Here is a 26,039-nt window from a genome sequence, read left to right as displayed (position 1 = left end):
GTCCAGCAGCCCGCGACCAGTTATACAACTACTCACTAATCAAATGCAGAGCTGCTGAAAAGAGGACGATCAATATAGGGCCGAACCCAAGAATCCCACTCGTTATGCTCTTTTTTACGGTCTGGCTTGACGGCACAGCTGTCACTAGACAGTTATGTGAGGATTGATAGAGAGGACATTTGGACCCGCCCACATGTTGGGAGCCAATAGTACATGTCTTGATTGGGCAGAAGCTGTGTGCTTCCACAAAAAAGAGCTTGCCCTCCAAACAGCTGTGATTATTTTGTTTATTTATGTAGCTTCCTAAGCTTGCATTTTCAGAGGCACACACGCACAACGTCATTATGCTATTAAAGATTTTTAGACAACCAGATAATTTATGTTGTTTTTCTGTGGCAGCATCACAGATGGGAAGAGGGCAATTCTTTACCTACATGGATGAAATTGCAACTGTCAACTGACCATTAACCTTAACCAATGTTATTCTGTTGTTCTTTGCTTCCTCTCAAATGCATATTCGTTCCTGTACTATTTACTTGTAATGCTTCACATTGCCATACAAAATTACCTGTTTAAAGCCAGAACTATTGACATTTCCAATGCTTGTTTCCTTCTTTTTGGTGAGACATGAGCCATCGCAGGTTTAAAACTGTCTATTGCAACACAGTTAAAATCCAAAGTGATACATTTGTGGGAAATTGAATTTAAAAAAAACATAACTCAGAAAGCATTGAACGGCTGCAATCTACCCAAGTGCCACCGGAAGGCACCCCTACTGCATCAATTCTATTTCTCTTGCCGATTCGATGACTTTTGTACGTGTTCGTGTTTTTGTTTTGGTTAAAATCCAAAACATTGATGATATTTTATAAGCACAGATTCCAGACGAATCGCATCCAACACCCCTCTTAACCTTCTTGTATGTTTATGGGCGTGAAGCTCTCTTGTAAGATCGGAATTCAAGTAATTAAAAAGTGTACTTTTCTAAGATTGGGCATCTCGCAAAGATGAAGGTGCGGGATGGACAGAGACCGCAGAGGGGCACTGAGAAGTGGGGCACAAACACAAAACTCAAGATCTAATAATAAGAGGCAAAAGGGTAAACAAACAGGAGGCGGTGGAAGGGTGTAAACGAATTGTTTTTAGAAAAAGAAGGTAAACAGAAAAGGGGTGGAAACTAGTGGCTAAAAACAGGATGAACAAGTAAAAAATGTGGCTTGGAAGGGTTTTCTTCGGGTTGGTTTTTGCACCTGGTGAATGCCATTTAAAGTGAAAATTTCAAGGAAACCAGCGTGATGGAAAATGGTTGGTAGAATCAATTCTGTCAGGTTTGCTTTTCCTCGAATTTACCTACTATTTAGTTGGGGATCAATGGAGCTCTGCATGTTGCTGTTGGGCTGACGTGGGAGCTACCGCATGTGCACCCCCTTCAACCTTGTCTCCACAACATCAGAGGTATCACATTATAATTACCACTATTGACGATACCTCTACATAAAATTTGGTAGCTTTAATACCTTTTAATTTAATTTTGAGAACATTTATTTTATGTAGGAGGAAAGGGTTAGCTTAATGCATTTTCATTTAAATGAATTGTTATGTTTAGATTGAGAATGTGGTTAAGGTTAGTTTTTATATAATTTTATTGATAATTATAAATTAATCAAAATAATAGGATTAGCATCAGGGTTAGATTAAAACATTTTGTATTATCTAGAGGGGGGCATTCAACTGGCAATTATACTCGTTCAAGGCAATTGTTCGAGGCATTTCTCTAGATTAGGCATACATGGGGAGGTGTATTCTCACAGTATTCCCAGAGAGGCAACAGTTTCCCCCAGTGGTTGCTACAAAGAGATTATCTTGTCCACCAGAATCAAGGCAACCTAAAATTATGACCACCCTCTAATACTACAATCACTATTTCTTCTTAGGGGTCACCACTCACATAGCGCACAAAATCTGTGAGGCACGCTCAGACAGTCACAACACATTCATTCAAGGGCAAATGATCACAGTCACATCACATTCATTTCAGGGCAAACAAAATGCCCCTCTTGTAGGGGACTGAGTGGAATTTCCACATGGGGATGGTGGAACCTCTCCAAGCGCTACAGCTACATGAACCTGTGGCCATCTGTGCTATCAGCCAACTAACCCTCACTGTCTTCAAAGCCTGGCAGAGTGACCACTGTCCCTCTTTCCTTTAGATTGTGGCACACATCTGGTTTACCCCCGTTCAGCAGAGGCATGCCCTGTTAGTTAATAAAAAAGGTGTGACTCAATCTCGATGAACTGCACGTGCCAAGATTATTGGGGGAAAAATGCACAGAGTCTGTAAAAAAGATCAGAAATGGATAGGAAGTACCACTTTACTTGCATTCTGAGGACGTTCATCGCTACAAACAAGTTGTTAATTATTTGACTTTCTGGGTAGGGTGCAGCTAATTTCATTGGTTAGTTAGACCCTAATCTAATGTACCATTTGTTATTTCAGGCGAGAGGTTTACAGAAAACTGAGCAGTCTGTATCCAACCCATGCTTGCCGACAGTACCTCGACGCCTTTTATCAACTGGAGAAGTGCTGTGGATACAGGGAGGACAGCATCCCTCAACTGGAGGTTGTATCGCGCTTTCTAAAAGGCAAGAGATCACATGATGCTACTGGTCAGATTGCACTGACTATTTGGGATGGGTTCGGTATTTTGTTTCAAAATGCAATAGAACCCATTAGAAAGACTTTTCTATAGAGTCTATATAACAAAGCATATTTTTCAAGCATAAGATAATTTACTATTTTAGGTATTCTGGTAATTTTGGCAGTTTATGTTCAACTTCTGAGTCTTCACAGGCGCCAAAATGTGTGCACAATCATAACTTCCAATTGAATCAACCCACCCTGTGTAAAAAGGTTTAGCAGGGAACTGTCACAAATGTGCAAATCACTTGCTTTGGACATGGCCTAATACACTGTCAATATTCACCCTCATTGTGATGATTCCCCTTCCTGACCTTCAGCGTGGCACATGTGACCTTCAGCTTGGCCCATGTGAATTGGGCAGTCAGACAAGGGTGAGTCCAAATATTTTTGCGAACCTTTGTAAATGTGAGTGATCATTTTCAAGGTAATGAAAGGAGTGAGGGCCTCAAATGAAGTGAAGCTGAGAAGTCAGTACTTCACCACTGAGAATACTTAGGGGCAGATTTATGATAACTGGCGCATCCCTGCATATCAGCAGGGATGCGGCAGTTATTGTGCGCCACAGCTGCGCCACCATGGATGCGCCGCATTTATAATGCGGCGCACCATGGGGCAAAAATGGCACAGATGCGTGACGCATCTGTGCCGTAAAAGTGGCGCATTGCTGGAGTTGCGTCGCAAGCGCGACGCAGCTCCAGCAATGCTCTGGGGGTCCTATCTGTACAATGCTGCGTCAATCCTTACGCCTGCTTCAAGCAGGCGCAGGGTTTTGACGCAGCATGGGCCTAAAAGTGACTGAGTGAAATCTTGTAGATTTCACTCAGCCACTTTTAGGAGGCGTTCCTGCGCCGGAACGCCCCCACCTGCCCTGGAACGCCTACATGTGGCGCAGAGCTTTACAACGTGACGCATCTCCCAGATGCGTCACGTTGTAAATACCCCGCACCATGGCGCAGGATTTGCGCTGCTGCTGCGTCACAAAAGTGACGCAACAGCGGCGCAAAAGTGGCGCAAGTGCAACATAAATCTTCCCCTTAGTTTCCTCAGTACTGTGGCTTCTACTGCGGCTTCCTTTTAGTCTCATGGCAAAACAAGACGTTCTTTCAAAACACTTCATACAACCTGTTTGTGAAGTTCTCTTATTGTAAGAGTTGTTGTCTCTGGATCGGCGTGCAATCAAACCGTACTATATGCACACACCGAAAATGTTCTTGCTGAGCGGTAGCAGTATCTTTTTCAGTCTGAGCCTGGATGGCGGTCCTAAGAGGGCTGCGTTCAACAGTATTACCACCTTCGAAGCAGAGGAAGTGATGGGTGAAAATGATTCAGTTGCACAACGAAGAGGTTTTTTTTCTGAACGTGCTTATGAACTCATGCTCAATAGTGTTAGCCATCACTGAAGCCAGTCAAAGTTGAATTAGTCTTCCAGCACTGGCTAGTGCTGCAGGTACGCCTACCTCCTATGTGAGTATGCAGCACAATAGGGTCAGCTGGTTCAGGCTTGTTAACCATGTAACGCATAGAAACAGCCTCACACAAGTAACAATAAAGTTAAATACATTTTTGGACTGGGACTGGTTATATAGGGCCACATTTATCAAAATTAGGAATAGCAAATACCTAATTGGGATTTTCTGTGAATCGCAATTAGTTAATCGATATTCTTAATGTTTGTGATTGCTTTTTAATAAACCAATAATTTTTTTAAATTTTTTAATTGCTACCCGTTTTACTTAAAGGAAAATGGGTTGCGTTTAAAAGAAAAAAAAAAAAACATTTCTTTTCATTTTTTAGAGCAGAGACCACTGCCTGCTCTTAAAAAACGTTTCCGCAACCATTTCCAAAGGGGAAGGGATCCCTAAGGGATCCCTTCTCATTTGCGAATGGGTTACCACGAACATGAAGTTGGTGGTAAAATGGAAATGTTTTGCAACCACATTCATTGTCACAAAACATTAATACATACCGCTGTGATTTGGCATTAGGAAGGGATGCCCTAAACACGCCCCTTCAAAATATCAAATCACAAACCCAATTTGCAATTCAGTAACAGGTTACCGAATTGCAAAATACGATTTGAAACATAGGAAAATACTTTTTTGCATTCGCAAATAGTCAGATTCTGCAAATCGACCTGTTTTCGAATGCAAAATAGGTTCATACATTTGGCCCATAGTCTAGAAGGGGAGGTGAATGGAGAGGAATGTTTGCTAGTGGGCTCAATGAAACCTAAATTGTGTTGCTTCCACTTATGCAACAGCAGCTCAATGTTGAATATGTACCTGAGCCATGAGGGACAATAAAAGTAGAAATGGAGGACTGACAGATCCTTGCATCATCACATAGGAAGCCATGCTGTGAGGGTTTGGGCAAGCCCATCATCAATGTTTATTGGACAGCTTCCCCAAAGGCGCTCTTTTGGCCGGAGAGTAGAGGCCGGTAATTTAGTAGTAGAGTAGGTAGACTAAGGAATAGAAAGTATGGTAGCTAAAAGGGTTATACAGTGAATATAAAGTAACAGAAGTAGAACTGAGTTCTGATGTTGATTGTGTTTGATGTTGGTCAGATCATTTTATCTTCTTGCACTTCAGTTTGGAATTGGGATTATCAGAAATGCTTAGCTTATCTACAAGTCATCCCTCTGTTTTATGATCAATTCAAAAACATGATGGGTGTAATTTAGGGGTCGGTAGTACCTAGAAAGTGTCCAATATTTTTAAATACTTGTTAATAACGGTATAGATTTCACTGAATTTCCCATCATAGGTATGGTATGGCATAAAAAATTCAGTGATGGATTCTACTTCGCATTTGTCATTTCCTCCAGAGAGTGGAGAGTTTTCAGTTCCTCTTGAACTCTAAACCAAATTTAATTTTATTTACAAGAAGGTTAAATATAATTTCAAACACAGTTCCTCACTGCCTCCCTTCTACATCTAGTCAATCAATCAAGACATTTGTAAAGCGCGCTACTCACCCGTGAGGGTCTCAAGGCGCTGGGGGGGCTGCTACTGCTCGAACAGCCAGGTCTTGAGTAGCCTCCTGAAGGTCAGTAGTTCTTCATTCTGACGTAGGAGGATGGGGAGGGTGTTCCAGGACTTGCCGGCGAGGTAGGAGAATGATCTGCCGCAGGTGGTCGTTTTCCTGATGCGGGGGACGGTGGCGAGGGTGAGGTCGGCAGAGCGGAGCCGGCGGTTTGGCGTGTAGAAGGTGAGCCGTTTGTTGTGGTATGCTGGACCGGTGTTGTGGGGCCTTTGTGTGCGTGGGTGAGGAGCTTGAAGGTGATCCTTTTGTTGACAGGAAGCCAGTGCAGGTCTCTAAGGTGGGGTGTGATGTGGCTGTGGCGAGGGATGTCGAGGATCAGGCGGGCAGAGGCGTTCTGTATGCGTTGCATTCGTTTCAGCAGTTTGGCCAGGGCTCCCGCGTAAAGGGCGTTTCCGTAGTCAAGTCTACTGCTGACGAGGGCTTGGGTGACCGTTCTTCTAGTGTATGTGGGAATCCACTTGTAGATCTTTCGGAGCATGCAGAGGGTGTTGAAACAGGAGGATGAGATGGCATTGACTTGCTTGGTCATGGAGAGTGTAGAGTCAAGAAAGAATCTCAGTTTGCGTGCGTGGTCGGTGGATGTAGGAGCTGCTCCCAGGGCGGTTGGCCACCAGGAGTCGTCGCAGGCCAAAGGCGTGGGGCCGAGGATGAGGATCTCCATCTTGTCCAAGTTCAGCTTCAGACGGCTGTTCTTCATCCATTTGTTGACAGCTTTCATACCTTCGTGGAGGTTGGTTTTGGCGGTAGTGGGCTCTTTGGTGAGTGAGAGGATCAGCTTTGTGTCGTCAGCATAGGAGATGATGTTGAGGTCGTGCAGTCTGGCGACGTGGGCGAGTGGGGCCATGTATATGTTGAACAGTGTCAGGCTGAGGGAGGATCCTTGGGGTACGCCGCAGATGATCTTGGTGGCTGTGACTCATAAGGGAGGGAGGCGGACACTCTGTGTTCTGCCGGAGAGGAAGGAGGTGGTCCAGTTCAGTGCTTTGCCTCGAATTCCTGCGTCATGGAGGCGGGTGCGTAGGGTGCGGTGGCAGACGGTGTCGAAGGCGGCTGACAGATCCAGGAGGATGAGGGCCATGGTCTTGCCGTTGCCCAGCAGGGCCCTGATGTCATCGGTGGCGGCGATGAGGGTAGTTTCGGTGCTGTATTTGCTGCGGAACCCGGACTGGGACGGGTCCAGTATGTTGTTCTACTCGAGGTAGCGGGTCAGCTGTTTGTTGACAGTTTTCTCGATGACCTTCGCCGGGAACGGGAGCAGGGAGATGGGCCGGAAGTTCTTGAGGTCCTTGGGGTCTGCTTTGGGCTTCTTGAGCAGGGCGTGGATCTCGGCATGCTTCCAGACCTCCGGGAAGATCACGGTCTCGAAGGAGATGTTGATGCCTTTGGTTAGGTGGGGTACGATTGTGGTGCTGGCTTTGTTGGAGATGTGGTGGGGTCACGGGTCTGACGGGAGCCGGAGTGCATGGTGCTCATGATTTTGATGGTGTCATCATCGTTGATGTTGGTCGAGGTGAGGAGGGGGTTGCCGTGGGGTCTGAGGTGTCGCGGGCTGTTGTGGCGGCCTGATTGTCGAAGCTGTCGTGGATGTCTGCGATTTTGCGGTGGAAGAAGGAGGCCAGGGAGTCGCACCGGTCTCGCGAAGGAGGGATAGCGTTGGTGCTGGTTTTGGGGTTGGAGAGTTCCTTCACAATGTTGAAAAGCTCTTTGCTGTTTTGTGCGTTGTTGTCGAGGCGGTCCTTGAAGGAGGTCTTTTTGGCGGATCTGATGAGGTGATGATGTTGGCGTATGGCATTCTTGTGGGTTTCTTGGTTCTCTGGTGTTTGTTCGTGGCACCATTTCTTCTCCAGCTTTCGGCAGTGTTGCTTGGAGGTCTACGGTGAACCAGCCGGCAGTTTTGTCGGTGCGGCTGTTGGAGGGATTCTTGATCGGGGCGAGGGTGTTGGCACAGTCTTCGATCCAGCGTCTGAGGTTGCTGGCAGCGGTGTCGGGGTCGGTGGGGTCTGTGGGTGGGCTACGGGTGAGGGCGGTGTGTAGCTGGTCTTCGGTGATTTTGCTTCAGCAGTGGCGGGGGGTCTGTTGGGTGCGGTGGTGCGTGGTGGGCTTCTCGAAGGTGAAGTGGACGCAGCGATGATCGGTCCAGTGGAGTTCGGTGATGTGGCTGAATTAGACGTGGGGGCTTGCGGAGAAGATGGGATCAATCATGTGTCCGGCGGAGTGGGTGGAAGTCGTGACGAGCTGTTTGAGTCTGAGGTTGTCGAGCAGGGTGGTGGAGTTGGCGTTGTTGTTTTTCTAGAGGTGGAAGTTCAAGTCCCTGAGGAGGATGTAGTCCGTGGATGCAAGAGCGTGCGTACTGATGAAGTTGGCGATGGAGTCGCTGAACTGTGGTTGGGGTCCAGGGGGCCTGTAGATCAGAGTTCCTCTGAGGGTGGTGTTGGGATCAGTGTGGTTCTGGAAGTGCAGGTGTTCGGCGGTGTTGAGGGTGTCGTCGGAGTTGGTTGAGATCTTAAGGGTGGACTTGTGGATGATGGCGATTCCACCTCCTAGTCCGTTGGTGTGGTCTCTGCGGGTGATCTTGTAGCCGTCCGGGATGACTATGGTGATGTCGGGTGCCGAGGAGTCGTTCATCCAGGTCTCAGTCAGGAAGGCGATGTCCAGGGAGGGTGTGTCGAGCAGGTCCCAGAGTTCGATGGCGTGTTTGCGTGCGGAGCGGGTGTTCAGGAGTCTGCATCTGAGGTGGTTGCGTCCTGTCCTGGTGGGTGGATTGGCGGATCTGTTGCTGGTGAAGCTGCAGTTCTGGCAGGAGAAGGGTCCTTGGGTGCGCTTCGGGGCGACCTGGAAGCAGGAGTGTGTTCGACCGGTGTTGAGTGCGTGGAGGGTGCTAGCATCGTAGCGGAGTCGGGCAACGTGGTGTTCGTGGGGGCCAGGGCTTGTGGCGCTGGGCGCGGTCCAGGCACAGACGGGCGCAGACGGGCTTGCTTTAGGTGCGCCTTTGGTGGGAGGGAGGAGCAGCTGGGAGGGGGAGAGCAGGCGAATGGGAGTGGGGGGGCAGGGCTGCATGGTATGCAGCAGTGGGAAAGCGGGACCGGCGAGGAACAGAAGGCAAAAACGGGCACAACAATCAGGGGGAATGCAAGGAGGAGGAAAACAGGCACAAAAATAAACAGTACAGAGCAGGCAGCAACAGTGAAAACAGTCAAAAAGCAAACCTAAGGCCTACCACTGGCCACCAGGGACGAGGCGCAGGTGGTAGCCTGCGGGTGGAGGTGGGCCTCGAACTTGCAGCAGTAGCTGGGCTCGAGGCACGGGCGCAGTCAGGTGGAGCTGCGCGGCGTGGGGAGCGACCTGCCTGGAAGCAGGGGCAAGGGCCGCTCCCTTCACTGCACAGCAGCCGCCATTTGAAGGGGAGGTGGGAGGGAGGAGCAGATGGGAGGGGGGAGCGGGCGAATGGGAGCGGGAGGGCGGGGCCCCAGGAGATGCAGCTGCGGATAAGCAGGACCGGCGTGGAACAGAAGGCAAAAACAGGCACAACAATTAGGGGGAATGCAAGGAGGAGGAAAACAGGCACACAAATAAACAGTACAGAGCAGGCAGCAACAGTAAAAACAACAGTGAAAACAGTCAAAATGTTTTGATTGTCTAGTCAGTAAACTGACAGACAATGTGTAGAGCAAGGTGCTAAAGTGTGAGTAGACCTGCAAATAGTGTGTTTTCCAACTTTTCTTAATGCAAATGAGGGAGACTAACACAGTAAATAAACACCTGCATGATCTTAATTGACAAATAAACAGTACGTGTTGAAAGTTATGATTACCATCGATGACAGGTGGAGGATTTTATTGTGTACTGTCATTTATTAAGGGACAATACAAGACAAAATAAGCGGTTAGTGAATCCTGCTATGGTTATAAATGAAACATTATTTATAAATTGACTTTACATGGTGGAAACTTGCATAGTTTTTCTCCAATCCATAACTTTAAGCTGGCCCTTCAGCATCTGACGCGTATTTTAACTTTGCAGAGTGCTCAGGGTTCCAGTTGAGACCAGCAGCAGGACTGTTGTCTGCACGTGATTTCCTTGCCAGTCTGGCTTTCCGTGTTTTTCAAACTACACAATACATAAGGCATCCCTCTTCTCCTATGCATTCACCAGAACCGTAAGTAAAAACGTCATACTGGAAATTCTGATCAAATATTTCCATTCCGCACCCCTCTGCCTCTGTGAGCTGCACAACTCAGACCAGAAACTTATTATTTTCAAAGATGTGCCTCTTCCCGTTAGAAGAAGATGTGTCAGTCATTCTGAAGGTACTATCCGAGCAAGGAGTAACTAAAAATGCGAGCAACATTGTTGCTCATTGTGAAAGATACAACTTCAGACGATTTCAGAATCCGAAAGGAGGAGGAAATCAATTGCAGTCTGGTAATATTCTGACATTCATTCGTGGTTTGATTCCTAGAAATACATCCATGCAACTTGTCTCGTTTACCAACTGACCTGGGGATGGATTACATCGATCTCGACAGTAATTCTGCAATTTCTTTGCAAACCTTTCACCAAATTTCAAATTGACTAAAGCAAAATGAACTCACCTTGCATCTGTGCATCAGAGTCTTATTGACACCGCTTTTTCAGGAAGTATAAGCAGGTTAGGGGCCTTCTGATCTTAGATCCTGATCTTGAAATCTTCCCAGGAGATATTTCTAATTTGTTGTTTTTCTGTCACCAGGCCTCAGGATTCTCCTGTTATCAGACAGTTGCTGTTGCTTTAATCATAATCATATATAGTTTATTTTAGTTCCTAAAAACAAACCAAAACATCATCTATGAAAACATCTACAAGTTTTAAAATATGCAATAAAATTGACAAAATAAATCCTTCAACACAGGCAGCCTAGACTCATTATTTCATCAGTGACCATTATAGCACAATACTAGAGTCTTCATCTGACATCTCATGACTTATTTTTAAGGCCAAAGTCAAAAACCTCTCAACAGCTACACTTCAAATGTGACCATGATAATAAAAAATACAACAAATCAGGCTTCAATTGGCTTTTCTTTAAAATAGGGACAATGTATCTAGTTGCCTGAGACTCCTTGACACAAGTACTTCAATCACTTAGATCTGCTGGGCCCAACTTTTCAGAAGGTTTAGTTTGTTGTGGATAACGCCAAATGTAAGTATTGATAATAGATTACTCTCATCCTTTTATTAATCCAGTTCAGGTATGAATCCATTCGAGCTACTCAGGGAAAGTAAGAACTTGCAGTTCTTTCCTTAATTCAGCATGCGCCACCATGTTAGAAAGAGTTTTGACAGCCATTTCCTATCTCCTCTAGGTCTTTAAACAATTCAGAATGACCTATTTTCATACAGGTGTCCCTTAAATAGTTTATCCAAGGACCCCTGTTCCTGCTCCCTACAACAAGACAGTCATTCATAATTTCCCTATTCAAAGATAACATGAGGGTTTTCCTTATGGGCGCTCATAACAGCAAATTTAATATGAAGCTCTAAAAATTCCAATTCAGATTTCTATAGATTGAAAAAGAGGAAGCTTGTTGATGTAAACCCAATAAACAGCTATTAAATGTTTTCTTCTCTCTGTGCATGATAATTACATTTGCTTTATCCAAAGGCGACAAACGGTATGCATTTGTCTTTTTAAACTATCCAAATTTGTACCAAGGACTTTTGGCCAGGCGAGGCGGTAAAGTTAAAGTCTGCCACTTGAGCTTGTGCAAAATGTTGTCGTCTTGATGAAAGTCAAAACTCCAAGTTTAATTGTGAGTGAAAAGATACACCTAAAAATGGAAAGTCCTTCACATATTTTAGCAGAGTCCCATTGACATAGGTGGTTTTATAATTTATATTTGTAGGCGCCATGGTTGCAACATGAGATTTGGATGGATTAGCTGCAGTGGATAGCCCGCTGGCTCGCAGATAGGAATCGTGTAGACATGGCTACCATGCATCCACCTCATTCGACAAATAGTCTGACTTTTTCACTCCACTACTCGGGCAACAACACCAACACTATTGCTACTAGCGGTGGCATACAAATGCTATCGCAGATGTCTATACATCACCAGAAGCGTCACTTCCTACGCACCGGCAATACTGCTGGAGGGGTCCCCTAGCGGGCCCACAGTGCTCATGTCGCAGTCAATTGCAGAGTGGCTAGAGGGAGGCCTCCAGTCACTAGGGGACCAATACCGAGATGGAGCGCTCATACTGTACACGTCTCTAGTACACGATGAGGGGTTCCCTCCGGGAAAATTCCTCACACATCGCTCGCTGATTACCACATTAACAGCTAGATGGGGAGACATGGCCACTAAACCGAGCCCCCACCGCACCATACAGTATCTGCATGTCATGGGACATGGAAGGCATCTCATACGCTGGTTCGCAACATCCCTCAGAACCCATGTGGCAATGAGCCTCGACTCACTCGGTCGTAAATGGGAACTAGACCTGGGACGACAGCTAGAAGAGAAAGAATGGACACGGATACTAAAGAGCCCGGTACGCATACCTAGAAACATGAGGTTTAGGCAAATACAGTTGTACATTGTCCACAGGGCCTACCTCACACACGCCATGGGCAATTGCTACTTTCACCGCACAGATGTGACGTGTCCGAGATGTGCTTAACCAGGGGCTAAGCTGGTGCACATGCTATGGAACTGCCCCCGAATACATGTATACTGGCGCACAGTAAGTAGGCTGTTACACACTTGCACTGGCCGCAAACTGCCTTTTGAATGGACAGTATATCTACTGCATTACTTTAAGAGGACCCCTCCCATCAAGGTGGCCTCCAGGTTCCTGGATTTGGGGATAGTGGTCGCTAACGCTAAGCAGCTTCTAACTAAACGGTGGAAAGCTGAGGATCCGCCCCATGCACGTGCTTGGCGCCATTCATTAATAGCATGGGCCAAAACCGAAAGCATCGCCATGAAGCGCGAAGAAACATTGGGGCTGCGTAAAGAGCCCATAGCAGCTTATTGGTACGCCTTCCTGGACGCGCTACAGTGAGTTGAGGAGGGAGGATCTGGGGAACTAATAGACCGCGCAGAGGGAGATCAAATAACGTGAACCACACATACCCTTGTGCGATGTGCCGCGGTACTCTTTGAACACATATGGATCAGTGTCTGCGCAGGCGTGTGCACCACAGAAGGGAGATGATGGGTGCTGGAATCACAAGGAAATGTAATGTACGCATGTGCGGGGACAAGGGGGTAGGATTACATGGGCTGGTCACTGTTCTTGTTTTCGTTATTTGTTATCTCATCTGTACAAACCCCAAGGTGAATGCACTGGAAGGACTATTGCGAAACACCTCATTCATACTCTATTGTATTTGCTGTAACTCTACACAATGTGTGATAATGATTAAAGTGCAGATGTTGTCACTGCCTTCTTAAACTAGTAGATGTTGAATGCACACAACCTGTGCGTCACAGGCTGTGTACTTGATATAAAACAGATTTTGCAATGTACCGATGACAAATGGTTATGCATGTATCTTAGCCCGGACATTTACTGTAGTAAATGGTCTTACATGCAATTGTTACCTTTCGTAAAAATCAATAAAACAGATTTAAACAAAAAAATTAGATTTGGATAGATTAGACGTGTGTCCTAGGTCAACCATGCAGACCCATGACATATAATTGACTCCTGATTTTCTCCTCAATACCATTTGTAGTCCTTAAAAGAAATACATCATCCTCATATAATGGTACAGTAATACAATTCCTTCCTGGTTTTGTAGTGTCACAAATTCCTCTGTGCTGCCTCCAAAAGTTTTATATAGAATGCAAAGAGAAAGGAGTCAGGACCACGTCCTTGGCATTTACCTCCAGAATAATGAAAGGCTTCTATGCATTCTCTTTCTAGACCATAATACGATTCCCATGCATACTTGTAGGAAACCAAGACCAATTCTATTCCAGTGGCATCAAAATATTCCGAACTGTTCTCTGAGCTACTCGGTCTAAGGCCTTGGTTAGGTCTATAAAATTCTAAACACAGAGAGCCTTTTGAGACTTAAAATGATTAGATGTCCATATATAAAGATCTTATCTGTATGCCTTTTTCTGAGGCCCAGCTTTGAACCCATGTTATGAAAATTCAGCCAATTAACTTGAAAGAAAAATATACCAGAGATAGCAGTGAAAAACTGAAAAGAGGCACGCCATATGACTGAAGATAGGTAGACCTTTGAATCTACAGGGATTAAAGCAATAATGCCACCAGCACATCACACAGCCCATCTCCAAATTACTCCATTCCCCAAACCGTTACACCAGAATCCACGAACCTTCCACATTATGACTCAGTCCTGCCCAGGAGCCACGCCAACCCAACACATCCTCCCCCTTCAAAGAATATTAAAACAGTATATACAAGAAATTAACAGAAAGAAAAAGCATGGTAAAACTATATACTTAGCTACAGAATAGAAATGGATTTGACATTAGATACAACATAACTTAGCATTCAACTAAAAACCTAATGACAAAAAGGATATGGAAGCTTCACATTACAGGTTTGGCTGATAGACACACAACAATATAGTTTATGTGCAAAACCAGTTTGTGCCTTTCATTCCATGCTCTGGTTACACACGGTTCCCTTAAACACTCATGCTGAGATGTGTCCTCAAGGTGAGTTTACACAAGATTAACCTTACTACCAGACATAGCAGAGATCCTGTTCCTGTTCCACACCTTGTGGCACACTGGTGTGGCTCGCACTTGGAGATACCTTAACCACTTGCCTGGGGGCATAAAACCTGCAATCACCCTTGAAAACATGTCCTAGCTTCTTGATTCTGGCACAGCTTCCCACTCTCGAATCACGAAAGTCTGGTTTCATGCCAGCAGTCCCATACTTCTTTCGTACTTTTTTTATCATGTCTACCACACCCGCCAGACACGCATCATCAATATGATTATGACCCATGCACTTGCGCTTGAGTTTAGAACAAGGAACTCTACCCCACAACAAGACAAAAGGAGAGACCCGAATAGAGCAATTGGGGGTTGTCCTGTATGCCCACAGCATGTCATCTATTACTGACTCTCAATTTAAGTTGTTTACAGTTGCAAGCTGCAACTGGTGGTTCAATGTGTGGTTGAAGTGTTTGACCAGACCATTGCTTCAGGGATGGTATAGGGAAGTCTTAATTTGTTTACTTTCATGGGAATCTAAGAATTACTTAATTTCTTCTGACATCAGTTGCATACCATTGTCCGTTACAATCGTAGCAAGGTAACCCTCCCTTAAAAATACTTTGTGTAAGAACTAAATAACCGAAGTGGAGGTAAAACTATTCACAAACTCAATTTCCAGCCATTTTGACATATAGTTCATGAGAACAATAGCGAACTTGGAATTTTCACCCAATGGGGCCAGCTATGTGTAATGCCAATTTTGCCCATGGTATCAAAATGCAATCCACAGGGTTAATCGGGGTGGGTTGGGTCACTTGGGATTTGTCACTTACAACACAAGGATCACAGTGTCTCACAAAACATTCTACAGCTTTGTCTACCCCAGGCCACCAAAAATCCTCTTGCACTCTGTGCTTCATTGCTATTATTCCAATGTGACCCTCATGTGATAATTCCAGGATTTCTAATCTCATACTTGCAGGTGTTACCAGCTGTCCCAGCCTCCATAGTAGTCCATCGTCACATGTCAATTCAGTAACCACATGCCCATATGGGGTGAAATGCTCATCCTATGTGTTAGAGTTAGACTACCCATGCATGACCCACTGTATGACTTTACTAAGAATATGATCCCGGTGAAGCTCATCTCTCCATTAACTATCTTCCAATGCCCCACTCAACAAACTGTTGATTGAATTTGCCAAACATACAATTTCATTATCATCCACCACTTCTACATTTGAAACCTCTAGGGGCATTCCGAATAAGAATCCAGCAATAACTTTCTTCTTGCCTGGAACATACTCATTGTTATAATTAAACTCTTGTAAGTGATGTTTTCACTTGGCAATCCTGGAAGTAGCCTTGTCACCCTTTAGTGCTAAACAATTCAATCAATGGTTTGTGATCTGTTCTTAAAAGAAAATAAACTCCCAACACATGTGTCCGAAAATACTGAGCTTCCCACCAAAGTGCCATGGCTTCCTTTTCAATGTGTGAGTAGGTATGCACAGCACATCTAAGTGCTCTGGAAGTCAAAGCAACTACATGCTCCCTTCCATTACGTCTCCTCTGCATAAGGACAGCACCCAACCCAAAGTTACGGTCATCAGTAACAATGATGCTACTGTCTCTTGGATCAAACATGATGCTACTGTCTCCTGGATCAAACAACATAAAAGGACCTGCAGATATAATATTGGAATGTACTTTGTCAAAAGCAGCTTGGCACTCCTCACTCCACAAAAATGAGACACCTTTCTTTAACAAGTTCCTGAGGAGACCAGTCTTGTTTGCAAAACGGGAACATTTTTTAGTAATACTCAGCTAACCCCAGAAAGGATCTCAGTTGATCTTTTTCACTCAGAAGAGGAGCTTACGCAATAGCCTTAACCAAATTTACTTTGGGCCATCTTTAGATATGTGATGTCCTAAGTAGTCCATGCCAGACTGTTTGAATTTGTACTTGTCTCCACTCAAAGTTACTCCCTTTGCTTGCAAAATACGCATAACCCTGTCCAAACACACATTATGCTGTGGAAAATTTTGGCCAAAAATCAATATGTCATCCTGGAAATATTGGACACCCTCACAATCATTAAATATCTCCTTCATAACCCTTTGGAATACAGATGAAGCAGATGCAAGTCCGAAGGGAATTTACTTGAAACAGAAGACTCCCTCCAGAGTTGCAAACGAGGTCAGGTGCCTCGACTCCTCACATAAGACTACTTGATGGTATACTGGTGACGTGTCTAGGATGGTAAATATGTAGCTCCCTCCAATGTACTCAGCATTTCCCTGATGTTGGGAAGGGGTTCCCTATCCACCCAAATATTTTGGTTGAGATCGCATAAATCGATACATAAACACAATGCATTGTCACTCTTTTGTGCTAAAACCGCTGGTGCAAGCCATTCTGAGCAGTCTATGGGCTGGATTGCAACCAAATCACACAGATTATCTAATTCTTCTCTCAAAGATGGATACTCTCTGCACTTTGTGCGCTACAGGGATATAACCAGTTTTCAATATGATTTTGTGTTTGAAGCCTTTCAGGTTCCCTAACTGCTCCATAATTTACATTATACTTTGAGAAACCTATCAATCTATGCGTTTTGCAGAAGACACACTCATTCACATTGGCATCAATTTCACAAAAGATCCCACAATCTGGGTGATTAGGGTCAAGAATCATGTCCGGCTCTCCCTGTCCATGCCATCTCATTAAGTTCAAACACTCCTTTGCCACAAACACCACACCATGTGCAGATTTCCCTTCAAATGCTAACATGCCATCAAATTGACCTTCAACTTAATTTCGTTTCCCACCATAAGCACACATTTTAACCTTGGATGGTTAAAGTTCCTGTGGTTTGAACTTCTAGAAAATATCAAGGTCGAATAATGTGAAAGGTGACCCTGAATCTCCCATTAGACATACGTTCACACCATTGATTATCACATTGCATAACAGCAGTTTACTGTGTACAGGTTTCAATTCACCCACTTAAATGCAAAGAGAGAGGCCCCACTTCTCCAAGAGACAGGGTTCCGTCTTAGACTACCAGTCTCCCTAAAAAGATTTCCCTTGGAGATCACCATTCAACTGCAATTTGTCACAAACCAATCCACTCGCCACACTTACATACATCCAGTCTTGAAAGAGCCAGAGGTTGAGAAACCTCTTCAAATGACAAATTGTTTGTCTTTTGACAACATTGAATGACAAATGTGAATCCCTTATGTGTTATTTTTCCTTTCTTCTTTTTCTTTGTTGGTACTCGATCCTAGATGAATTCTGACATTTTCTATGAATTCATTTGATGTAAGATTTTATTCATCATTAAACTTTATAATTTGAAGTGGTTTCTCAATCTCCGGCTCTTTCAAGACTGGACGTATGTGAGTGTGGTGAGTAGATTAAATTCACCCACTACATCTTTATTTGCTTCATCAATCTCATCGTCAGCAGCACTTGTATATTATTACTTACGGTGATTGTCAGAATCATATCACTATCATCATCATCAAGTGTGGTTTCATCTACTAGAGAAACCACAGATTTGCGTGCGTTCCAGCAAACTTTTGTAAAATGCCCTTCGTGATTGCACTTATAACATGTAGCTGATAATGTCGGACAATTTTTGCCGAGGGCACGTGATTGTGACTTCCACACCTTTATACCTATCTTTAGATTGTAGGACATTCACAACTTTAGAAGTACTTGTATCACTATGGGCCGAAAATTTCTTGAAGCATGTGTCAGAATTCTCTACTGCTCTAGCTATGGTGATAGCCATCTTTAGTCTAGGATCATCTTACTTTACTTTATTATTACTTTTAGTTTGAAGGAACCCTGTTTTAACAGATCTCTGGGACGTCCATAGACAGCACCTTTGCCTCAAGAGTGGCCGGGCTATATGTATTTAGCTTTGAAACTAAACATATACTGAGGAATTACAACCTTTACAGGAACAATACAATCCTGTGGAGATGCCACATTGATGACATCCTTGTAATTTGGAAAGGAGATGGAGCATTAGTCGCACCCATCATAACATGGATCAATGAGCGGGACCCAAACCTGAAAATTACCCATGCGGCGGATGTTCAATCAGTTACCTTCCTGCACACGACAATATTTGCTGAAGATGGGAAACTGAGCACTAGGACCTACAAGAAACCAACAGACAGGAAGACTCTGCTCAAGTTTGAAAGCTTCTATCCAAGGACACTAAAAAAGGAACCCACCATATGGCCAGTTCTTGAGGCTAAGAAGGAACTGCACACAAAAATCAGACTTCAAGATACAGGCGTCAGCCTTGAAGAATAAACTCAGAGATCATGATTACCAAGAAAAAATCATCAGGAACGCATGCAAACATGCAAGCAACCAAAGCAGGGAAGCCTTGCTGGAGACAATCATCCACACAGATACAGCCACTTCTCTAACATGTGTTACTACTTATAACACAGTCTTGGATGAGGTAAAAACAATAATTAACAAGCATTGGAGCATCCTACGCACAGGTAACCTGAACTGAGAGAAACCGTTCTTTATATTCAAAAGGCCAAGGAGCCTTAAAAACAGCCTTCTACCCATGTGCCCACAGAAGAATAATACCCAAACAAGTACCAACATCCTGAGTAGTTGGGGCTTACCGGAAGTGGAAGAGACAGGCCATTATGCCTGCCTGAATTGATGTGTATGCCACCTCACAATCACAGCAAAGTCTCTGAATCTGGAACCAGACAAGGTATGGACACCAAGAAAACATACCAATTGAAACTCCTCCAACATGGTGTTCCTCATAACTTGCAATCTCCATTCTGTGGGTATGACCACGAGAAAAGTGAAGACACAGATCTGCAAGCACTGCAGTAACATACGATGCAAGAAAAACACCACAAGGATGACAGATCACTGTCCCAGAGCTGGACATACCACCAATGATATGAGATGGGTGGTGATCAAACAAATTGACCAGATCTCAAACACAGAGGGTGCACTACTGCAAAAAGGACAAAGATGGGTAAATATCATGTCCACCAACAAGACAGGATTAAATGACAATATCCCCTGTCACACGGTACTATAGCGACAATATCTCTGAGGACCTCTTTCCTCTGATTTCCTACTCTCTTAATGCTAAAAAGATCATGGGTAGAAATTTCCTCCTGAGGGTATATAAATAAGTGCCAAAATCATGAACATATATGCACCATATGAGAGCAACCCCATGTCCACTAGTACAGCCTGTGACCCAAGTGGTAAGCCACCTCCACTTTGGATATCGTTTGTTTTGTTCTACAAAATACATGATCATGGGTGAACTATAGATACCAGAATGGGGCTCCCCCACCAACGGGGCGACGCCCATATATAAAATACATGGGAACTGGGTACTGTCTCTTTACTCCTATTTCACGGAGGTGGGGCTAGAATCATTCGTAGTCCCCAAAAATGTTTACTTAGATAAATTGCAAAAAAAATTGTTACGCACAGAACGTGGAAATAATTGCTATGATGTTTGCTTGGTTAATCAATAAGAGCTGCCCAAATAAAAATCTCCACTTATTTACACATAAACGCATTCTTTAAAATCCATGCTTATAAGGTTGCTGAACCGTGTGCATTGAAGCCGTTCTAAGATGGTGGCCATATGAAACTAAAGTTCTTAATACCAGTGCACCATATACACTAGAGAGTGACCCCTCCATTGGGGGCACGGCCTGATGGGCCGGATCAACACCAGGGCCGCACCAGAGACACACTTTCACTATGACGCAGGTCTGACTCTCTTGTCCACCCTTAGTGGGGGTTTCTATTCTAATAGAGCACAGCTGGGAGACATACCACAAATACGGCACATCTCCCGATGCCCAATCACTCCTCACCCATCCCTTGAGGGGCCTCTAATGTAGCACAACTAGGATACATGCAACAAAGATGGCCCAATCACTATCAGGGCACATACAAGCAGGATAAGTAATTAACCTATCACAGATGCAGCCTGCATGTCCCCGGAAGCGGTCAAGGATTTATGATACCTAAAGCCTCAGTAACCATGTACAGATTAGGATACAGACCTTACGAGGAGGAGAAGTAGGTGTATTGGAGGGTGAGACACATCTTGATGAAGTAAGGGAGGGGGGACAAGGGATCACTTGGTAATCATTTTATGACTATGGGACCAGATCGTAAAATAACCAACACTACGTGTATATGCATTTTTAGAGTGTGACTACAGGGTCCACCCCCCTCAAAGCCGTCCATGTTGTGGAGTAATGCTACGCAGTAAGTAGGCTTTTTTTCAGGTTCTTCCTTATTTTGTTCAATGTATAAACATGTCACATGGCCATCACAAACACTGTTGGAAGTTTCCTATATCGTACCCACTGCATGATTGGAATGCAGTGGATAAATATTAAGCAATGTTGGAGGTTACAGCATGAATGGCACCTAGTGCATGACATAATGCGCCCAGCTTGGGGTTACAATGCCTCTCTCATTAATATTGTCTTACAGATAATAATCGCAAAATGTGATTCTGAAAAACAGTACGTTTGAATACAGGCTCACTTACGCACCTCTTAGTGCTCATGCTTATGATTCTGTAGTCCTTATAAAAGCCATATTGACCCACTTGGGCACTTAGCATGAATGGCTGAAACATGTTGACGATTATAAGGGATATGTGAGACCATTGACTTCACAAAAGTATCCAAACCCTGACTTAAAACCTTGCTCAAGGTCACCGAGATTTAAATACCTTTTGAATCAATTTTAAGTCACTTGCACCTTTATTTCACTTTCACTCTAAAAACAAGCAGTTCTGCTGCAATCAGGGGTCGAAGCACACCTTGGAGGCATGTTACTAACTAGGATGGTGAGTGAGGGTTCCTTTAAATACCCTGAAAGTTCCCCCCTGCATTGCTGTAAGGATTATTGGTTAGGTAATTAAGGTACTCACTTTTGTTGTTTGGTGTATATATAGTCAAGGTAAGATGAGCGAGTGCTCTTTCTCTCTCTCTTTTTCCTGTTTGTAATAAGATCATCTGTAGATAACACTTTTTCATGAATCTTCTTGTTATGAGCTTTTTCTATCAGCTGGTCATGAATGATTTCATCTTTGAACTCTCTGTAATTGCAAGTAATCGCTGGTTGACGTAGTGCTGACATGAAATCATCTATATATCTGCCTTGTTGTTGGGCTCTTTGTAAGAATTTATGTCTTTCCAATACAACATTCCTTGAAGAAGAAAATCTGTTGTCCAGAGTCTTGATAATGGAAGCATACTCGTCAATTACATCTACTGCTACCATTTCCCGAGATGCCTCTTCCTGCGGCAACTATATAATTACTTCTTGTAAAAGTAATGTTTTGATTTACCTTCTGGGTACAAATTGCGTATGAGTAATGCTTTTTTCTTTTTCTTTGTGAATTATTTACTGTCAATGTCATCCAAATTTGCCTTCACTGAATCCAACATAAAGGGGGTGTACCAAGTGTAGATAATAATGCAGGAGGTGCTGTAAAGCTTTCAATAGTGGAATAGTACTTTAAGACTTCTATGTGCATGGCGGAAGGGTTCCGTCATGCACCACAGTGCTCGTGTGCCGAGGACGGAACTAATCCATCCTCTGCACGCGAGCACCAAATCCCTCTACTGTAAACAACAGAGGGATTTACTTTCCTTTATTTTCAGCCACTGGGGGGCTGGAGTAAAGGCTCCTCAACCTCCCGAGGCATTTTATTTTCAGTGTATGTGCTGACGTCATCACACTGAAAGTGATATGAGCCGAGCAGCTCATTTCACTTTCACTGCTTACGTGCTTGGGGGCTATCTCAGTCCCCCGAGCATGGAGGCAGATGGGAGTGGTACCCTTCCTTAGTGGATTTCGAAGTAGGGCAATCCCCAGGCAGGGATCCACCCACTAGACACCAGGGAGGGGGAGCGGCCCGTTGGGCAAGGGCTTTTGCTCCCCCCATATTTAATAGCCATGTTCAGTCTTTCTGCCCCCAAAGGTTTGCAGGGGATTCTGGGTAGGAAAACACTTGAGGATCCACGCAAGCCACACCTACCTGGACTCTCCAGAGTGTCTAGTTTTCAGAAATGTCTGGTTTTGGTAGGATTCCCGCGATGGTTGCCGATCCTGGGATCAAAAACGCAGGTGCCCCCTTGCAAAACCAGGTCATTTTATGATAGATAATTCTGATGTCTCCACAATGTGTTTTGTACCCTTCCCTGTTGTGGGTATTTGGCCCACCCACACAAGTGAGGTAGCATTCCTATCGGGACACCTCTGTAAATGCTGGGTGGTAGGAAATTTGTATAAACCTGATGATCTCACAGCTTTCCCACATAGTAATGTGAGGAAAATGTCATTTTTTTATTTTAGCTAAATTTGAGGTTTGCAGGGGATTCTGGGTAGGAAATCTTTGGGAGACCCATGCAAGCCACACCTCCCTGGATTCCCCTGGGTTTCTAGTTTTCAGAAATATCCGGGCCTGGCAGGTTTTCCTAGATGCCTGCCGAGCCCAGGACCAAAAACGCAGGTGACTCCTTCTCAAAACCAACTCTTTTTTGTGAACGATAAGTTTGAAGTCTCCCTAGTACATTTTATGCCTTTTCCTGTCGCGGGCACTAGGTCTAACCATACAAGTAAGGTATAATTTTTATTGAGAGACTTGGCGGAATTCCGGGTGGGTGGAGGTTTGTGGCTCTCTGCAGATTCCAGAATTTTCCATCACAGAAATATGAGAAAAATGTTGTTGTATTTTACAAAGTTTCTGGGTAACAGAACCTGGTGAAAGCCACACAAGTCACCCAACCCTGGATTCCCCTGGGTATCTAGTTTAAAAAAATGTACAGGCTTCATAGGTTTCTCTAGGCGCTGACTGAGCTAGGGTTCCAAATCGATAGCTAGGCACATTGCAAAAAAAGAGGCAGGTTTCATTGGAACAATGTGATGTATCCACGCTGTGTTTTGGGCTGACTCCTGTCCCGGGCACTATGCCTACGCACACAAGTGAGGTACCATGTTTTTGGAAGACTTGGGGGAATGCTGGGTGGGTGGAAGTTTGTGGCTCCCCACAGATACTAGAACTTTCCATCACAGAAATGTGAGGAAATTATGCTTTTTTGACAAAATTTGAGGTTTGCAAGGGATTTGGGGTAACAGAACCTGGTGAGAGCGAAACAAGTCACCCCATCCTGGATTTTCCTAGATGTCTAGTTTTAAAAAAATGTGCAGGTTTTCTAGGTTTCCCTATGTGCCAGCTAAGCTAGGGTCCCAAATCCACAGCTAACCATCTTGCAAAAAAAAAAAAAGAGTCACTTTACACTGGAAAAACGTAATGTTTCCACGCTGCATTGTGGGCCGTTTCCTGTCACTGGCACTAGACTTACCCACACAAGTGAGGTACCATTTTTATTGAGAGACTTTGGGTAATGCGGGGTGGGTGGAAGTTTGAAGCTCGCTGCATATTCCAGATCTTTCCATTCCAGAAATGTTAGGAATTTTTTTTTGTTGTTGACAAAGTTTGAGGTTTACAAGGGGTTCTGGGTAACAGAACCTGGTGAAAGCTACACAAGTCACCTCATTCTGGATTTCCCTTGGTGTCTAGGTTTTAACAATGTATAGGTTTGGTAGGTTTCCCTAGGTGCTGGCTGAGCTACAGTCCAAAATTCACAGCTAGGCACTTTGTGAAAAAATCGTCCGTTTTCACTGGAAAAATGTAATGTCCACGTTGAGTTTTGGGCCATTTCCTGTCACGGCCTACCCACATAAGTGAGGTACCATTTTTATCAGAAGACCTACGGGAACACAGAATACTAGAGCAAGTATTATTACCAATTGCCTCTATATGCATTTCTGCATTCTAAATGTAAGACAATGTGTAAAAAAGAAGTCAATTTGAAAAATGCCCTCTAATTCACATGATAGTATGGGTACCCACAAAGTTTGAGATGTGCAAAAGTCCACTGCTTCTAAATTCCATATTTTGTTTCCATTTTGTAAATAGATAGGTTTCCTTGATACGTATTTTTCACTCTTTATATTTTACAAAATAAATTGCTGTATACCCGGTACACAATGAAAGAGCATTGCACGGCACAGCTCAGTTATCGTTTCTGTGTATCTCAGGTTCTTGGTGAACCTACAAGTCTAATATATCCTCAAAACCCTAGAAGGTTCCAGCAGACGTAACGGTATATTGCTTTGAAAAATCTGCCATACTTAGAAGAAGTTACACGGGTTAAAACATTGTAACAAATGGCTGATTTTTCAACTAAATTTCAATATTTCTTTATTTCAACTGTTAGTTTCTATACAATGACCCCATGCTGAATTTAGAATTTAGTCTAATTTTCAGAAATGTATAGCTTTCTGGGATCCATTATTGGTTTCATACCCATTTCTACCACTAACTAGAAGGAGGTTGAAAGCACACAAAATAGAAAAAAACAGGCTATGTCCCAGTAAAATTTCCAAAACTTTGTAGAATATTTTGGTTTACTCGCAAACGTCTGTCTGTTCTTGAAAGCTGGAAAGATGGTGATTTTAGCACTGCTAACTCTTTGTTGATAACATTTGCAGGAAAAAACAGACACTTTCTTCTCCAGCACTTTTTTTCCATTCTTACCCCCCAAAAAAATATTTTTCTGTATTTTGGCTAAATTCTCGGTCACATATGGGGCAATCTGCAAACCCTGGGAACCTTTAGAATCCTCAGGATGTTGGAAGAAAAGGACGCAAATTTTGCATGGATACCTTATGTGGACAAAAAGTTACAGGAGCCTAAGCGGAAACCAGCCCAAATAGCCAAAAAAAAGGCTTAGCACGGGGTGGGGAGGCCAACCAGCAATGGGGTTAAAAACACTAGATGAACTGTGATAACTTTTCCCAAAGTAAAAGTAATTTGTAATGAACCAATACAAAATAGCCACTTTAATTAATTGAAGTGAAACCAATGGAAAATGGCTGTAAGAGTTTGTGATTGGTCGAATTAAAATGTCAGCCTTAAAATTATAACACAAAACCAATCAAAAATGGCCAGTAGTTTTTGCAGTGCTGTTTGTCTAATACCATTCCATGTTTTGAACAATGGGTATGAACCCAATTGAAAATATTCACCTAGGTGAGGGCCTTTGCAGAGACAGTATTGCCCACATCAAATATGGAGCCATTTATCGCATCACCGGAGGTGGGAGTGACTGCAGGCCTACCTCCACTCTGATGCTTGTGGTCTAGCAGTCAAGGTGGGCGTCTTCCAAAAACTTTGCAGTCTCCTCAACAGCCACCTCAGTAGTCACAGAGCACCCAAGAACCTCATGCCTCCTCAACAGCCACCACCGGAGTCACAGAGCCAAAGGCACAGATGTCCAGGATGCAGAGACACACTGAAGGCAGTGACTGCCAGGTTGCTCACACCGCCAATCCCTGGCCGATGTGGGAAATTGTTTTCGAGCAATGAATTGTGCTCTATTCCCTCCATGTCGCCAATGAAAAGAGGCATGCTCACAACTGAAGGTAAGTAGATCTTTTAATCAACAGGCAGTAAAGCAGTAACACCACCAGCACATCACACTG

At 44.1% G+C, this 26,039-nt stretch overlaps 1 protein-coding gene across 1 annotated transcript in view; it reads left to right on the top strand.

The window, feature by feature from the left end:
- Positions 1 to 26,039, top strand: part of LOC146855436 (tyrosine 3-monooxygenase-like) — a 278,955-nt gene that overhangs the window by 162,008 nt on the left and 90,908 nt on the right. Inside the window, exons 6-7 of the mRNA XM_085651138.1 lie at positions 2,498 to 2,643; positions 9,767 to 9,902. Of these exons, the coding sequence (XP_085507264.1) occupies positions 2,498 to 2,643; positions 9,767 to 9,902 (282 nt within the window). The remainder of the gene's footprint in view (positions 1 to 2,497; positions 2,644 to 9,766; positions 9,903 to 26,039) is intronic.

The sequence above is a fragment of the Triturus cristatus genome, chromosome 4_1 (assembly GCF_964204655.1).
Source record: "Triturus cristatus chromosome 4_1, aTriCri1.1, whole genome shotgun sequence".
NCBI classification, from domain to species: domain Eukaryota; kingdom Metazoa; phylum Chordata; class Amphibia; order Caudata; family Salamandridae; genus Triturus; species Triturus cristatus.
The sequence above is the reverse complement of the archived record's forward strand: the minus strand, read 5'-3'. Positions and strand labels throughout refer to the sequence as shown.